The sequence below is a fragment of the Macrobrachium rosenbergii genome, chromosome 27 (genome assembly GCF_040412425.1).
Source record: "Macrobrachium rosenbergii isolate ZJJX-2024 chromosome 27, ASM4041242v1, whole genome shotgun sequence".
NCBI classification, from domain to species: Eukaryota; Metazoa; Arthropoda; class Malacostraca; order Decapoda; family Palaemonidae; genus Macrobrachium; species Macrobrachium rosenbergii.
In genome coordinates, this window is record NC_089767.1 from 36,038,351 (window position 1) to 36,056,874 (window position 18,524).

Sequence of the window (18,524 nt, forward strand, 5' to 3'; positions counted from 1 at the left end):
TACTGCAAGAACTAGGCGGCCTTCCACCCACCAACCCCGCCCCCGGCTTCTCAACTCTTCGTTTTCACAATGGTGTCATCTCTCACAGGCAAGCAACTGACTTTGTTCTATCCCATCCAAATAGAATTTAAATTGCTGGTCATGAAGTATGTTAAGTCTGGAGATTTCGTCCGTTTTATTTAACAATATCATTTAAGTTTGACTTTTGAGATAAAGACCGATCTGGAGCGGCCTCATGTACCGGACCAATTTCTGTCCTCGTCTGTCACGAGACAAATATGGCTCCCTCTCACCTTTGTTTTCTTATCTGCGGAACAACAGCTTTCAAGCACTTTCAAACCGTCATGAACATCCAGTTTACATAAGAAATACATTTAGAATATACCTGTTACAAATTAACCCTGCCTTTCAAAAGGTTTTACCCCACGTGTTTGATACCACAGATAAAAACAAAGATGATTTATCATAATGGCCAAACCCGTTTCCGACTTTTTTTTTTTTAACGAATTTCATGGAACAGCAATTCCGAGCACGTTGTGATGTCACCCCCCCCCCGCCAGACCGACCAGCATACTAATTAAATCTACCCCCAAGCCAGTCTTAACTGGACTAAGCCAGTAAGCCCAGTAGGCGAGAGCCCAACGAACCAGTTTTCTCTCTCTGGGTTTATTTACGTATGACACATTTAACTATAATTGGGTTTTGGATTTTCCTTGTGCCTGTCGAATCTGCCGATTTGGGAACAATAATCAACGTAAAATTAATAATAAATAATAAAACGTTTCTCGAACTCAAACTTAACGTTATCTTACTATTTGTTTAAGCTAACCCTGTACTTAAATAAAAAATATTGCAATATTCGTCTTTGGATAATAATTTTTACTACTGATATCACTTGATATCTGGACCGAAAGCAATTCTATTAGTATCTGTTATAACTTCAAAACCTAACTTTTCTTACCCCATAAGGTTGATTCTTCATTCTGCCTACTACCAGTTCTCATGACAGCCCTCTTCGAAGCTTCCAGGCTGAATGTGCTAAAACAATCTCCGTGCATGAATACAATGTATAAGACGCTTTACTCTTTAACAAACACTGAAGGAACCCTGAACTGAACAGTTTCTTGTTACCTAGTTATAACTTCTTCCCATTTTCTAAGGCCAGGACACGGATTTTATTATTTCTGTTCACAAACTATTCTGCGATCTCTCATCATTATTTTGACAATACTGATGTCGACCCTATTCTCTTTGGGCTTTGCTGTATGTGAATTGTGGATGGTTAATTATTTTCTCTCCAAAACAATAATAAATGTAATCAGAATGTTTTTTTTTTTATTTTTACAAACTTCCTCCATTACGCACAAAAGGATCACATGTAATTCATACCGAGTATTTCTTATTAACTATTCCATGAGTATATTATTCAGTAGTTACAACATAATCCTACAATAGTTGCCATAATTCTCTTTTATGATAAATATAAGTAAAGTTTAATGCTTAAAGAATAACCTGGGAATCAACTCTTAATTCTATATATTGCAAAAAACACAATTTTGCATGCCAGGAAAACCATTTTGAGTGTGTGAGACTCTGAAATAATAAATTTCTATAAATTTCGACAATAAACGGTATTAAAAATTTGTAATCTGTATGTTGTTCCGTCATTATCAAATGGTGTAATAAAACATATTTTGTAATCTACATGTTGTTCCGTCATTATCAAATGGTGTCTAACAATTTCAAAACTGACTGTACTACACTATATCATCTGTCATAACTCTGCTTATGTCTTCTTACCGTCATAATTTGCTGTACAGAAAGACCACTTATCAACCTCGGCTCTGTCATATTGTAGTCACCAAAAACTGTACTGCAAAAACTGTTATTACCTTGGCTATGTCTTCTTACTGCCATCAAACTCTACACTGCCTGAACACATACGTATCCTTAGCTGTTATGCTACTCTCAAATCTCTCGGGTAACAACAGTGCAAATTCGGTGTTCCTTTTAAAGCTATGCAGATGAGACCTTACTTTTTAGCACCCTAATTACTCTGTAGATAAAAACTTAACGTTACAGAAAAGATGCACCGGGATTCATAATAATTACCACTGACAATAATCAGCTAAAACATACCATGCACATGATACTTGTAACACTGAGGCTTAGGCCATTCACTCTCAAGCTTTAAATCATAATAAAACCCTCTAAAAAAGTTATAAAGTAGAAAATGTAATATAAAACGATTTTTCATAAATAGTATACAGGTACAACTCACAAAAAAACATACTCGTTCACTGTAGAGTTTCAGTGTGTTTCAGAACATTCGTGTCATCTTAAGGAAACTCTTAGTGGTTCATTTAGACACAATCACGAGATCGAGGCAAAAGATTCACTTGTAAAAAGCTATAGATTTCGTGCGTTGTGTGACGGAGCACTGAAGACAGTTTTCAAAGGCATAACTTTGCTTTTTTGGTGATATGATACAAGCCATCCATTTTAATTCTCGGCCACACGGGACGGACGAATTACACAGTGCTTTTTAACCGAAAAGATATATGGCAAAGGGCAGGAGAAACAGGAGTCCCACACTTGCCCTCCTGTCCGGCGAACCGTTGCAGTAATTAGCAGAACAGCAGTGGACGAGTGTATCCTTCCCTGTAAAAGCAGGGCAAATGACATTCAGTTTCATGATGTACAAGGTGTTCGCATTTTGCTTATACTACCTAAAAACATAGGCTAAACTGACCAACCCAAAATAAGCAGCTTCCTTGGTTAACATACTCATCACAATGTGGAATAAATCGGAGAAATGTTAATATACAGTGTGTCCTGATACAGTAAGAGGTTAACATGTTCCTTTTCGAGTGGAGGGAGTGCAAGATGATCATAAAAAGGATATATAAAATGTGTTCCCTTTATTGGCCGCCTAGTGATAATGTGTTATATGATGATGTGGAGATACTGATAGCAGACACCCCTTGTGGGGAGGCATTTTAGGAAGTGCAAAAGGTGTCATTACAATGCCCTAGCCCCCTTTACAGAAAATGAAGATAATAAACTTCAAGTGATATAGACTATTGCTCTGAAAGCATAGCAGGCTATCTGGATGCTATTAAACAAATTATTCTTAAAATGTCCTTTAAGAAACAAACAAAAAGAAATTTATGTTGTCTCTTAACGGATAATAAAGTTCGTGTTATCGCACATGTGGTACATAGAATAAACAGGGTATTAGGTCACGATACAGCCTAAGTCTAGCTGAATAAACTAAAGTCACGGAAAACAACACCTGTTTTAGCTTATGCTATTTTCCAATTTTACTAAGTACATTTCTTCATTTTTAAACTGCAAAACCTGAAAACATCTTTGTAATTATACTTGAAGCTTATCAGCGAAGAACCTTAGAATTCATCATTTAAGTTCCGTAAACTGAAATAAGTGGTCTTCTTAGCGTGATTGACATTTACTATAGTATACCCATCGATCATAATTCCGTTTTCTTTACAAACAATACCATTGCATGATAGAAAACGTACCAGGTTACATTTCCACCAGTAACTACTGTATATTTACATGGCATAAACAACGAATGATTATTGTACGATCACCTTACAGAAACATTCTATTTTCATTATGATTATATCATTACAGAAATATCAGATAGTCAACATATCAGTTTATTGTAATATGGGAGAAAAAGTTAAAGAATACAAGAAATACGTAAAAATTTAGTGTTAACTTTAGAGAAATCGAAATTTATTCATTTACTAATCAGATGCTGCAAATTTTCCTTGCAGGAAATTTATATAATAAATATATACTAGCTTTTACCAAAAAAAGGACAGACTTATTGATTTAAGGTTCTCTAACGGGAATATCAATGATTTCTGATACGTCATTTTTTTTTATAAAAGCAGGTATTCAAAAGTTAATGAACTGAGAACCATAAAAAATAAATAAATATATTGCACATAACTTATCCCACCTTTTGCATAAGACATGCTTCTAAATATTCTCCAAAATGCACTGGGATCATATACTACATCCTCTCCTAGCACCCTGGCTAGGATATACAGTGCCTGTCTTCCTCACCGTGAATTTTGATTCATTATCCTTTTAAGATACCCCAGACTGGGGGATTGAACTAGTAAATGCCCAATCAAATGAACCAAACAGTCTTCTCAAAATGTCTATGATCGCCAGTCATCAAATACTTATGAGTTAGGAAAATATTTTATATAAAATGGCAGACTAAAATCTCCCATCTTCTGGACATATTTCCATTCTTCCAAGGAGAGACATAACACTCATGATCTTCATTTTTTTTCTGACTTACAAGGTCCCAACGTTGTCGTTGGATTTCTCATATTAGGGTTTTGATTATTAATATTAAATCACAACACACAAAAGCACATCAACTTGGAAGTGTTTCAATTGTAACTTGGTTACTCAACAAGATGAAACCATAACTGAGTTGGCTGACTTAAAAATACAGTACATTGTACCTATGAAACACTTTTTGTGAATCAGAATACATAAGATGAAGTTGCTCTTTTAACTAAAATTTTAAGTTTTTTATACATTATTTTGTTCTCAGACTTGGATAATTCCGCTAAAGAATTGAAGTGAAAATCAGTACTTATTTCCTGAAAGCCACTTCAGGAGAGGTATTCCCATTACATTTTTATTGACTTTTGATGATTACCATTCATTATAGTCAACAGTGGTCTTGAGATGTTGAATTCAAGGCACTGCCATTCCTTGTGTTATTTTCTAGGATACATGCTGAGGAGGCTGAAGGATCTCAACATAAAACAAAATAGTTTTTAGGGTAACTGATGCTCTTTACTGTTTGGGCGGATGTCAATTACTTAATGTTGCTGGATGAAAGAGGATCATATCTTTTTGATGTAGATAATTTATAGTTTTCCTGCTTCTAGAGAGTGATGGACATCTCTCTCTTTTAGTTAGGTGGTGGTGAACTAACAAGACCAGAAACTTTCATGATTGACCCATCTGGTAAGTCTGACCTAGGTGGAATCTTCCCTATACTAGGCAAAGGCACTGTCTGAGACAGTATTGTAGAGTTCTGTTGGGGAAACGGAAGAACAGATGAGGAGAAGCAACACTTGACCTTAATGGACACTGGCAATGCCTTGTGAGGCGAACAAATTTCCTCGCCATGTTTTTTTCCTCATACGCCAATTCATTTAGCTCGGGAGGACCCTCAACAATAATGCAAGATTAAACGGTTGTTCCTTGCTGCGAGTTTACTTTTGATTTTACATCCTTTACAAAATTTTTCTTTTCATTTAATAGTCTATTGGCATAACCTACATCTACATGTTTAAAGCTGGATTTTATATTTTATACTGTTGGAATTCACTGTCACTGGCTTTATGCCACATGTTGCAATTTCAGAATCTGGCCTCAAATATTGCAATCTCTATAATCAGGTTTAGAAATGTACATTACATGGGCATGCTTACATACGTGTATTAGGGCCAGGTGTTCAAACCTGAAAATTACTATAACACTACCTTAATTACTATTTGAAATGATTGCCTTTTACTCTCATTTCCTATATTTATGTGAAAAGGACATCAGGCCTTTCAAAAGTAAGGATAATAATCGATGTCCTAAGAACCTTGTGCACCTTCCACACTTTACGAGACACACACTCTAATATCATCTCTTCTTTGGACTGGAGATCACTCCTACAGTCTTAGCCTCCAAATCTCCATCAGGAGTAATCAAGACTGAAATAGCAACCTCAATTAAGAGACTTCCTCATGAGCCAAACATTATTTCCTTAAGAAGAGTGAATCTTAAATGACTTGACTACTGCTGTCCATTGCCAAGGATATCGTGGATATCCAACAGGGTAAGAGCTTTCTCACAGTGCTCAGGAGATTCTTCATGCAACACCTTGAGGCCCTGTCTATGGGGGCTCCATTGTCGCTCAAATGTCCTGTCCATGCTTCAAGGCATGGCAAGTTACAAAGGCAGTCAGGATTACATTCCCAAGGATGTCCTGAAAAAATGCAGTTCAATTTTCTCTAAGGAGGAGTACAGGACAGTTCTACTAATTGATCACTGCTTTTATGACCATGAGGAAGGGGTTCTTCCTCAGAAATGGGTCTACGGAGGCAGGCTGTTCCACAAATACTGGTGCAGATTTGGAATCTGAATGCAGATCATAATTACAGAGAGAGTCCAACTGGAAGGGATACAGCACTAATGACGCTATAAAGAGCAACATCAAAATAGTTACTACAGGGATGACTCTGATATACAGTACAATTTATAACACCTCTGTAGTAACCCTGAATGTCAGAGAGAAGCACCACAAGAAATGAGTCTTCCCCTGAAACAGAATCTGAGAAAGCATCTCTGAGTTCTCAAGGGTGAACTTGGCATTGCATGTTTTTTTAAGTTATTCTTGATAATTTTCAGAGTAACTTGGCAGTAATAAATTTTATGAAAATGAGAATAACAGATCCTACTACTGAATTATTTGTAACTTCATGCATTCTTAGTAGGCTATCTTCAGTATTTTTAAAGTTTCTGGTATAGTTATCTCTCAACTGTCATACATTTCCCAAGAAGAGTCAAAGACTCCTTGCTTTCTTCAAATACATAAGTTGTTTGGCTAGATCAAACTGGTATATAATTTTAGCCTTGGTAGATTCACTGTGTTATTCACACCAGGAACCTATAGATCTTGTTTGCTTGCTTGACATTTTGATAGACTCCTCTGCACTTTTTTACAACCTTATCGTTAATACATCACTGGCCTCAATGCTGGTTAAAAGATCTAACATGTTTGTTTAAACTGATTATGCATAACTGCATGTGCGTACAATTATTCATATTGTGTTAATGTGGTAGGTGACAAACCTGCACTACTGCAAGTTGTTTTCTGGTGTTAACAAATCTAGTTGAATGGGTAATGAACTGCCAGTAACTACAGCAATTTGTACTGCAATGAGCAGCCCTCCCTATCAATGTAAAGTATGGATTTACAAAAGAGGTAGGTACTATGAGAGTAATACGTTAGGTAAACAACTGAATTCCTAAAAAACAATAAAAGTGGCATACAGTACCTCGGTTCTGTCATGGAACAAAACCATTTGTAAAATGGGTCATCCTACTGAAAATTCACAGTACGGTACAACTGTGAAGGTTACCTTACCATATGTCTTACTTTATATCAACATGAATAAAAGCACCTCGTAACACTTACTGTGGAGAGTTTCACTGATGAGTTTCTTGATGTCATGATCGCTGAAAAGGGTCTTGAGTTTCTTCAGTACATCCATAGATTTGCTGTCGCCAGCTTTCACACTGCAAACGGACCTAGGAGCGCAATTCTTTTTTATCTTGCCGTCAATTTTAGTTTTCTGAAATAAAACAACAGAGGTAAGTTTCATGGTACAGTATTTGCTGATAAGAGGATTAACTCATAAAAGTTTAAGTAAAAGCTTTACATAGATTTGGAAACAGGCATGTGTCAATCTAAGATGCTCTGGTAGATATAACTGTGACAGAAAAATCCAAGCTAACGTGGGGTCCATTCTATAGAAATCCAATAGGCAATTTCTGAAAGATGAAACTACCTTTTAGTGTTCTTATATTGTCAGTAATTAAGCCATATGGATAATAAACCCTGAAAAAGTTTCACTGTTTTCCTGTGCGATGGACGAAAGGGAAAGAGAGCATGAATTTCTATAAAAGGACAGTTCCTTTAAGAATTACATCTCTTGCACCTGGGTAGATTACACTTCGAGAGGAATATTCATGTACCAGAACATAACAGACTACAACAGATTCTTCAGGGGTTTGGAGTCCCCATTACCTGATAATATGATAAGTTGTCCAATTGTGTCTCCAGCTGGACTTAAGAAAACAACGGAAGCAAATACTGAAGCACAAAATGTAACCACAAATGATGCACGAGGTCAAACTGCTTTACACTACACAGGCAAAGACGGACAAGGAAAAACTTGAATGTTTCTTTCCTCCTTCTGCACACTAGTGTGGTTTGGTGTCCTAATTTTTACATTTCCGATCAAAATCTAATATGTTTTTATAGCAATTTTTTATATTTCTATTGCACAGGCTATTATTGCTACCTTGTAGGCCTTTCACCTGTCATTCACTACAGAATACAATTTTTCCTTTGTTTATTCAAGGCTAAAATCAGGTTATCTTTTGATTTACCCCATTTCTATGTCAAACTGCACCCTATTTCAGCTCCAGAGGCGTTTCCCATTCTCTATGTTATTAAGCACCACCTTATTTCTATTTTTTATAACTCTTTTCTGAGCTGTTTAATTGGATCCTACTTATGCCTCTTATTTTTCGTGGTTCTTAATTCTACTATAATTTTGCATTCAGACATATTTATAACCTTTTTCTCCATTATCTGAAGGCCAGCAGTTGTTAACCAAATTTACAAGACGAGAAGATACCAAGGATCAAGTGAGTCAACAGGTTTTTGAAAGGCAAAATGAAATAGTCAATTATCACGAAGTGCAAGAGACACACTTCAGCAGACACCACAAGATCATGACTTTATAAACAGGATTTCCGGAGTGGAACCAATCTTGTTGGAACTCTACGAGGTCAGTGTGATTCTGATGATACTGTGCGGTTTGATTCAGTTACAGACCCATTAACGTTGGTCATTGTTCAAGGAGAATGCCATCTCCTGAATCAGCTGTTATTCCAGATTCCAGTGACTACAGGTTGCTTGATGAGGGTTCTTATAAATGACAGAATAGATGACAGAACAGCATAGGTCTACACATAGGGAATCCTTGGGTAAATGTCTTGTAACCTCACGCCGAGTCATGGGAAATTATCACCAGTGATATTTGTGGTTGTGCAATGAGAGAGAGAGAGAGAGAGAGAGAGAGAGAGAGAGAGAGAGAGAGAGAGAGAGAGAGAGAGAGAGAGAGAGAATCAGTTATATGGATAGCTTATTGTTTACTCAAGCAGAGAAAATAGAAAGTCAACCCCTTAAATCATGTTAACCAGAGAGAGAGAGAGAGAGGAAATTCAATGGCAGTTTATCTTTCTCAAGTAAATAAACATAACTACAGACTACCCTGGAAGCATAACACCCACACAATCCAAAATAGTCTAACATACAAAAACCTACACACAATCTCTCGTTTACAATCTGCAAGAGAGTCCACCCTACCCCCACGCCCCCCTCCCAACAAAAGACTTACCATACAGACAGTATGATCAGCTGGGCAGGTCATGGATAATTGAGGCTTATGTTTACAGTCTTCGCAGGTGATGCATTTCAGGGCTGCCGAGAGCGTTGTTGCCAATGCCAACCCCACCAGAAGGGTTATCCACTTGGCCATGTCGTTTCTGTTGACGGGAAAAGATTTAATCAAATGTGCACATACTTATTTTAAATAAAAGGTGAGTCTATTCGTTTCTGTTGACAGGAGAGAGTTTAGCTGGTCTTCTCATACTTATTATTATTATTATTATTATTATTATTATTATTATTATTATTATTATTGAACCCCATTCATGTGGAACACGCCCACCACAAGTGCCATTTACTTGAAATTCAACCTTTCTAAGACTATGGTGCTCATTTGAAAGAAGCAACAACAGGTTATAGGAAATACAGAAATAAGAGATATGTTATTTGAGACAATACATAAATTAATAAACACACAGATAAAAATGTAAAAATGTAAGTTAATTACCAAAATAAAAGGCGAATTGTTTTGAAAGTAGTTATGCACTGCCTCTTCGCTTGAACTTTTGAAGTTCATATTGTAGGTCTATGGGATTTCAATTTTCATATAAGGCCAAACTGCATTGATAAACTTTAAAAACCGTCATGTCAGATTTCTCATAATATTTCAATATGGTAATTTGCAATCCCATTGGCGGAAAACCACTTTGGTCTAATTTGCCCCCCCAAAAAATACGTATTAGATACGCATGTGCGGTAGTACTAGCAAAATATTAAAGCTAGTGACACACATACTTCACGTTCATACTGTGTTAAGCACTGTGATTAAACGAGACTTAAACTAGAAAAAACTATAAATAAAGAAGTAGGACGGCTATCAAAGAAAACAATGCAACTGGGTCGGGAATGCTTAAAAAAAAAAAAACCTTGAGTATCACATACAGTGTGTCACGCAAGGTGCACTTGAAGTGGCAACCCCTATTGCGGGAGGGAGGATGCATGTTAAATATATAATAAAATCAAACAGGATCAATAAAAATACCAGTATTGATACAATTGTCTATATATATACACATATATATATATTTTTTTTTTTTATAAAAATGTCGTTAGTGGTATGCTAATCGTGCTATGCATTTGTTTTTCATCAAGTGCGTCTACAAAATACTTATACCTTTTAATTTTTCCCATGTTAACGTAATCTGACCAACTTACGGTGCAGTGACCCACCAGACTCGACGGTCGAGGTGGGTCGAGGTGGCATCATCCCAGCCTACACAGTCGTAACAACTTAACAGAGAAGTAACCTCTAAAATTCCTAGAATCTACACTTCTGCGACAATTTGCAACAATTGCTAAAAAAAAAAATACAGCATCAACTAATGTATTTACCACGTGACTTTTATAATACACCACAAGTTTTTTTCTTTTTTTAAGAATTAATCTACCAGATTTATCCATTAGTTCTACAACACTTGTGACTAATCGACCGATACACGTCACTCCCTGAAAATCAGGGCAAGATAATATGAAAAATTCATTTTCTGACAGCATTATAATCCAATATATCTTGCTTAAGAAATGCACAAAACTATACCACCAATCACTTGGTTCTTTTATTTGCTAGAAAAACGACCACACACTTAGGGCAGTAATACAAAATAATCCAAAGAGCGTAAGGCTGTAATACCACACACCTGTCACTATTCGAACCTTTTCTGTGCGTCTAGCGTAGTTGGTTCGCTCCGGCGTCACACAGACACAAAACAGAAACCCAGCCCCAAGGAACAGTTGCCATTTTCAGGCTATCAATATCAACTGCTTATTTTTATTATAAGTGTAATTTTTTTTTATTTTAAAAGGTATATGTGCTCTAGTTACCAACACAGATACAAGGTTTGTTAATCTTTTGTTGTTATAATACTATGATCGATATGGAGAATACCGTTATGGACTTTATGTACTTCTTAATCACTATTTGGCAACATAGGCAGTCATGCACGGTATATACATCCCAGTGTAACCTCACTCTGTATTTAATTTTTTTTTTTGCATTACTCATTTGAACCTCGTACCATGACTAACATAACTTATAAAGTTTACTCTGAGTAATATGTTTTGATAAAAAATGTTAAACTAATACGATAAAGCTTCAAAATGTACTGGCAATGTCTTTATACCTCACGCGTGGATATCACGTCAGGATGCTGGGAACTTCTGCGTGGGATGAAAAGTTTTTTTTTTTTTTTCATGAATTGTTCACATTCATTGAGGCTTTTTTGTCGACTGACGTACTAGTAACAGAAATGTCAGAAGTCACGCCAGATCCTAATGATGTCAAAATAAAAATAACTAAATACAATTGCCCAGTCCCTGAAGTTTAATTATGAGAGAGAGAGAGAGAGAGAGAGAGAGAGAGAGAGAGAGAGAGAGAGAGAGAGAGAGAGAGAGAGAGAGAGAGAGTTTAAAAGCGACAGTGCACAATGGGTGTGGAATAAAAAAAATGCATAAAACATGAAAAAACGTTGGATTTGACGCCACAAAATCTTAATGACTTTGAGGACAGCTCAAAATACGCCTACTGGTCCTTTGCTTGGTTATTTCCCTTTACTCTTTCTGTACTTCCCTTTACTTCTTCCTAATGAACACCATATTCTTTGGAAGCTTGAATTTTAAGTGAACGGCCAATGTGGGCTAGTTCCATATGAATAGGCTTCATCTACTGAATAATAATAATTAATAAAACCCTGCACAATTATACTAGCCATTCAGGTCACCCAGTTAAATCAATATTGACTTTCTAGTGACTAAGGTTCTCGTGGGAATTCGTTTATATTATTCTAGTTTCGACGAACGCATTGCATGCACTAAATTAACCTTTTCCTTACACGAAGTAGCCCCCACAAATTAAATAATTCCCAGCCTGACTAACGTAAAATATGGAGGGAGGTACATGAAAATATTAAGGATACGAGTCATTCCTTTAAGAATTGCGACAATGCAACGCATCTCGAATTATATACATAAAACAACCTTGATATTTGTGACAATGGAAAATTAACCGTTCGGCAGCCTTGTGCACTGCGCGTTTCTAAACTAAAAATGTTGCACAAGGACATTCTTCGTTGATTCATTTACAAACAGAATGCGTGTTTTGTCCAAAACTAAAATACTAGTGACTATTTCAATTACTTTGCAACAAACTAGCACATTAGGATAAAAACAACTTATCCTTAGGCCTACTTTAGGATCTTTTTCTAAGTTTAATCTCAAACAGACTTGTTTGCACGGTAGAAAGGACGCCGAAATGTCTCTCTTTGTTGAGTGGTGGCCTTTGCAAAGGCTATCAACGCTTCGTCGCTGACCATAAGCCTATTAGCTTTAACGTTCATTTAGGGTGCTAAAGCTATCAATTGCATATCAGCCTCTTGAGCAAATCTGATCCTATTAGGCCTCTGCATCTGATAAACCTGGTTAACCGCCTCCCCTACCTCCCCACCTCCCAAAATATGTCAATGAATAATAATTTCGCTAAAGTTTTCGATACCTCACCATTATTACCCTGAACAAATTATGATTAACTTGCAAACCATCTATTTAATAAGCCTTTCCCTGTCACAGCGATATAAATGGGCGGTGATCAAAATATATTAAAAATAATTCTTATTAACGAATGTCTTCCTAGGTCACCCGGAACAAGCAGTTTCCTGTTTCTACGGCTTCCACTCACTTCATTTTTGTTTCCTCCTTCCTACTTCTCGCTTTTTCCATGGCCTGGCCTCTAAATGAATGGGAGAGAGAATTAATACCGCAGAATCTATGACAAAGCTTGCTGGGAATAGCCTACATGATGAATGAAATAAAATACTTCAAGATTTCAATAAAGAGCAATATGTATAAACTGACGAATTAATCAAAAACTCCGATAAATTTGATCAAGGAGACCCCTTGTTTAGTTGCTATTAATAACATCAACTCAGCAGCTGTAACAGCGTTGCTGGCAGCAGTAGGGAGCACTTTAACAGGCAGCAGTAAGGAGCACTTTAATTTAAGCAGCACTACTTAATTAAGTATCCGTTCCATACGATAGACGGTAACCTTGACTAATGGGAAGGCAGTCTTATTCTTTACAGCATAAATATCATGATTTTGTGTTTATATTCCGAAATAAATGTTTACAGAATACTGTAAATTGAGAAGAATTATGAAGAAGTTTCCCAATTTCTATTGGAATAAGTAATTTTGGAATCTGAATAATGTATTCTTAAAATATTTTGTAGGGTGTACCATCATGCCGATACACCCCATTTGATGTATATGTAATATATATCAATAAATTTTGTGTATTTGAATTTGTAAATAGAGGCGTGACTCAAGAAATTAACCCAACCTAAAGCTAATGGAGGTAGGCAGACCTAGGGTAGGCCCAGGCCCCACGTATCCTCGGTAGGCCTAAGCCCGTTAGGAAACTTGAGAACCCTCGATAAGCTAATTAAATTCAACCAAGAATGATTGCGTGCGTTTACGCATACAAACCGGGGATTTAGACGTGACTTGAAACATTCTCCTCTAATGGAGTAACCTTGTACGCAAACAACTTAAGACACCTCTATTTTTACTTCACAAGTAACAATAATTACCGTTAAGTTACTTCCTGTTCATGCCATGCGGTTTCACGGCAATGCGCACATCAAATTTACTCGTAATTGTCTTTTTCCTGCAGATCGTAGTGAAATAAAGGCTTAAAATACTAACCTGTCTCCTGGCGCGAAATATCACAAACTTCGTCTCACGGAACGAAGATCCGTACTTCCTACCAAGTCCACTCAAGACCTTTAACTGAAATTCTGAATGATCTTATGCAACCCCAGTGTTGCCAGATATTCCTGGCCGAATATCCCTACGCAAAACATTTATTTCACCCTTTAAAATGGTTAAACTTGTGTCATATTCATCTAACTATAAAATTAACTGAGTTCGGAAACATGCTTTGACGTGGTAATCCTTAGCCAACGACGCATAGCGTCAAATAAAGCTGAAAAAAAATCCTACATGAATCTAGGCGCTGGTGTTGCCCAAGGAAAAGGGCTTAGTGTGTGGATAAGTGACAGTGAATTCACATCTTCAATTTCGTTTATAAAATATACCATTTATCAGTCAATGTCGAAAGTCCCTACATTTCAACAAATTTCCCTTGGCGTCACTATGTCTCAACGTCATTAAATTTGAGGTAAAACTCCCTACACTAAGGGAGTTGTCTCCACACGGTTGGCAACACTGATGGGTTGCTGGCGCGGGAAGGGAAGGGAGGCGTTGTTGCCTTCAAGCAGTGGTGCCCAATTTACTAATAATGTATACCATGAGAAGAGGTGGGCTAGGCCCATTGCTATAACCCAACGTTCTCGCGATTCTTCTTCGTAAACAAAGGTGATAAAGTAAATCCCTTTTTCGCAATGCAAGACGGCGTCGGTGACCCTGGTAGTTGTAACCCAGATAACCCGCAATTAATCAATCGCAATGCAAGATTCCCATCGACTGCTTCAATTGAATAAGATTATGGCACTACGGTGGACTGTTTATATCAGTCTAACGATGTGTCGTGGAAATAGAGGTTATACTGTCCAAAAAGACTTCCTTGTACCGCAACAAATGTGTAGACTTAACTGGATTTCAACCAGTAAACACTAACAAAAAAGGGGAAGGTAAAATTACTCGGTCAATATAGCTGGAAGTAGAGTTTTTCCACCATGTTGACTAAAGAGACTATTAAAAGATACATTCAGCCGCGCTCAGTATTGAGAATTATTATAATATATGATGTCTTCCAGGTTGAAGTAAATTTTAGGGCAATCATCGTGAATTATTCAGGGCTGTAATCAAGTACATATTATATACTAATTACTCGTACAGCTGTCAGCCAGCCTTGGGGTTCAGCCACAAATTATCTTCACTAAATAGATTCCATGAACAGTTTTCATCATTATTGCAAACCAACAAAACCTGATAACATCATAATAACAGTATATACACAAATTTATTTTGTAGCTAATGAAATATTCTTTGTGAAGTACATAGCGCAAGGTATTTTGCTCCAATGAACACGCCTATTTGCTTACCGCAGGCAGCAAATAATAGGTCCAGTCTTTACGATCAGTAACTTTTCTTGTTAATATTATCAAATAGAAAATCAGTAACTTTGAAATGCTCTTAGCTTGCACTTAACTGAAACTCAAGAAGCAGATCTGGATACGTGATACGGTATAGACCACAAAACACGCAGCCTTACGAGATTAGCTCTGCTTTCAGATTTCCCAACTACCGTAAGGCAACCAGACGCGTTCAACAGCTGAAAGGTGGTACTAGACACCTTTATACTTACTAAACTATGAGTCTTTCAAGCGCCCACTCCACATACCAACCATCCACTTACAGTCAAGAAACCCCGATGGACTTGAGAATTTATAACGAAATGAACGCTCTGTTTATTGATTTTTTTAAAAAATAAAAGCTGATAGGAAGAAGCTATTAGGCGTAAGCGCTTTAAATAACCAATGACCAAGAGTATTATTATACTAGTATGGTACTAATTAGTCTTTCAACCAGAGAAATTGACAAGCTTTCCAAACGCAGAAACAAGATGTGACGCAGAATAATTTAAGAATAAACTATTTAATACTCTGTTACACTTTTTTTTTTACCTCCTCTACATCCAAAATACACCTTTTGATGTTTTACTATACATAGATATAATCTGAGTAGAAAAAAATAGTTCAATCCCGAGTTCATTCAAAATATTTTTATTGCTGACATATGATGGCATTCCTAGAATTAATTAGGTTCCCTCCCTAAGAAAAATATATTTTATCTATGCCAGCCTTTGTTTGTTTACAACTGGGCATTATGGGAGGAATTACATTTAGACCAGCAATTTCCAACAGTTTCTGGAAATTTTTGTTAAATATAACCACCTATCTTCACAATGTTATGATAATGTTGATAATGAAAAAAAGTAACTTTTACAGATTATTTTACTATAAAATTGTACTAAAATTTAACTAACATTTAACAGAACATGCATCTTTTCCGAAAGCTTGAATATGGCACAAATAGCAAATGTATTTTAATTATTCCTTTCAGATGCTAATATAGCACAATTTAACGTGTACAGAGATTTGAAGTTCTGAAAACAAAAACTCCCTATACAGTTTCTTAAAACACAGTAAAATAATTGTGGCATTCAAGTTCTAAAGCAAAAATATTACCACAATACTTTCCAGATATGAAGTTACTTATTACACTGGCCTGCTCATATTTGCTTGAGTTTCTGATAAATACAAATTAGTACATAAAAAAACTGCACATGTATTACACTGGCCTAGTCTTAATTGCTCGAATTTCTAATAAATACACACTAATACATAAACTGTACTGTATGAAGTATACAAGAGGCCAATTTGAGTTTACGGCAAACGTAATTTCAACGTTAACTCGATATCAAGCAGAGCAACCTTGACCTAGACTCATGACAAGCTCAGTGACAACAACTTCGAAGCTTCAGGAGGACACGTCCAGGAAACGCCTCCTCTCTTCATAGGACTTAGAACCTTGCCTAGGACGTACAGCAGGAACAGCAGCGGAAGGACGAGCACTAAGTTAGCCTTCAAGTTCCCGGGGCTATCGTCTGAGCCATATTCGTAGAATTTAACGTCGAAAGGAGTCTCCAGATTGCAGAGGTCACCTTTACAGCAGTAGGTCTTCTTGCCTTCGTTGCCGTGACAAATTAAAAATGACTGATTAGCCACATCCCGGTAAAACACTGAATAATCCAATTTAAGCATTATATTATATTAATCTTATTTCCTTCGGTAGGGGGGTGTCATTTAAATTAAGTTGTCCGAGCTGTTGCATAACAGGTGCGCTAGTACTGTTCCACGAACTCTAGACCTAACTGAAATACGGTTGACTAATGCTCGTTATGATTATAATTCCTATTACTTTGTTAGACTCTAATTTGAAATTTATGTTGGATACTGTTATCTGTACAATGGAAACATTTCGACTACTGCTATAAGTTCTGAGAGAGAGAGAGAGAGAGAGAGAGAGAGAGAGAGAGAGAGAGAGAGAGAGAGAGAGAGAGAGAGAGAGAGATTGAACATGAGGTGGCAGAATCAGCTCGAAAAAGCTTATGAAAATACTTCCCCGATGATGCGGAAGAATCAGCCTTCAGTTTCTCCAAATCACGAGGGGTAATTTGGTTTTAACCGAGTCACGGCAATCGTCAAGACTTACGTCATAACATTCAAACCTTCGGTTACACATGAAAGTGCTGGTTTATTTTACGAGGCCAGAAGAGAAACTAGTCTAGCTTTACCAACCTGCCTGACTAAACAACAGAGCACTACTGGGTTGTAATTAATCTCTTTAAAAGCAAAATTCTTCCCAAAAACATAAAGTAGGATCAGCTTTACCTTATTTTCTTCGTTAAGGTAAAGCTTTTCCTACTTTCTGTAGAATCAGTATCGGCGTGATACACTATGTGTCTAGAGAACAAGCGGTACTTACCCATAACACCAGTTACCTTTGACACCATCTCAGCCCGGTCGAAGACGTCTCCCAATTGTCCTATGAAAGAGCCTATATCTTTCATATTACAAAAAATGGTCGGGGCACAGGTCTTCCTTACCCTCCCCATGTATTCTAAGGCCTGGAAAAACAAAGCTGTGTTGTATACTTCGTGAACGACTTATCAGATAAAGCAGGTCTAACCTGTCTAACGTCATGAGAGCAGTGCGCACGTCTGGATGGAGAAGGTAATCTGCCGAACATTGATAAGTGCAGTGCTCACATCTGAATCAAATAGGCCTATTCTGTCGAAAACTTATGAGCAGTGTCCACGTTGAATCACATTTATAACAACAACAAATAGCTATTAACAGACTCACTATACATCGGCGCTTAAGAGGATGGCAGAGTTTATATTCGACTTCATCAACTCCACAATTCTTGCACTTTATGCATTCCAGAGCCGACGATGATGACAACATTGCCAGGAAAAAGGGTAGAAACATCCAAAATCCTCTAGCCATATTTTTCACTTGAAGGAATTCCTTATAGGATTTTTATGAAGCGGAGAATATTTTAGTATTAACACCACACGAAGCTAATCTATTGATTAGCCAAGAATTCTAGTACTTTGCGACAATAGTGAACACCACTACTTCAAGTTAACACCTAACTGCAAAACATTATTTTAAATTCCATAACAATGAAACGACCAGTGTTTACTCAT

The 18,524-nt window shown here is 36.8% G+C and overlaps 2 protein-coding genes across 5 annotated transcripts; both read right to left on the reverse strand.

Moving 5' to 3' along the window:
* Window positions 1-1,395: 1,395 nt before the first annotated feature.
* LOC136853619 (uncharacterized) lies at window positions 1,396-15,488 on the reverse strand. Of its 4 annotated transcripts, none has more exons than XM_067129421.1 (4): window positions 15,459-15,488; window positions 9,246-9,393; window positions 7,253-7,409; window positions 1,396-2,661 (listed from the first exon to the last, which is right to left on the reverse strand). In XM_067129421.1, exons 2-4 carry the CDS (start codon window positions 9,384-9,386, stop codon window positions 2,546-2,548), a joined length of 414 nt encoding a protein of 137 aa, XP_066985522.1. In that variant the 5' UTR covers window positions 9,387-9,393; window positions 15,459-15,488; the 3' UTR covers window positions 1,396-2,545. The 4 variants fall into 4 exon arrangements, with proteins under 4 accessions (XP_066985522.1, XP_066985519.1, XP_066985520.1 ...); XM_067129418.1 differs by lacking the exon at window positions 15,459-15,488 and adding an exon at window positions 13,991-14,080; XM_067129419.1 differs by lacking the exon at window positions 15,459-15,488 and adding an exon at window positions 10,933-11,028.
* Window positions 15,489-16,011: 523 nt separating this feature from the next.
* LOC136853620 (uncharacterized) lies at window positions 16,012-18,435 on the reverse strand. Its single transcript, XM_067129422.1, has 3 exons — window positions 18,178-18,435; window positions 17,798-17,939; window positions 16,012-16,997 (listed from the first exon to the last, which is right to left on the reverse strand). The coding sequence occupies exons 1-3, from the start codon at window positions 18,319-18,321 to the stop codon at window positions 16,756-16,758; spliced, it is 528 nt and encodes a 175-aa protein (XP_066985523.1). The 5' UTR covers window positions 18,322-18,435; the 3' UTR covers window positions 16,012-16,755.
* Window positions 18,436-18,524: the final 89 nt, after the last annotated feature.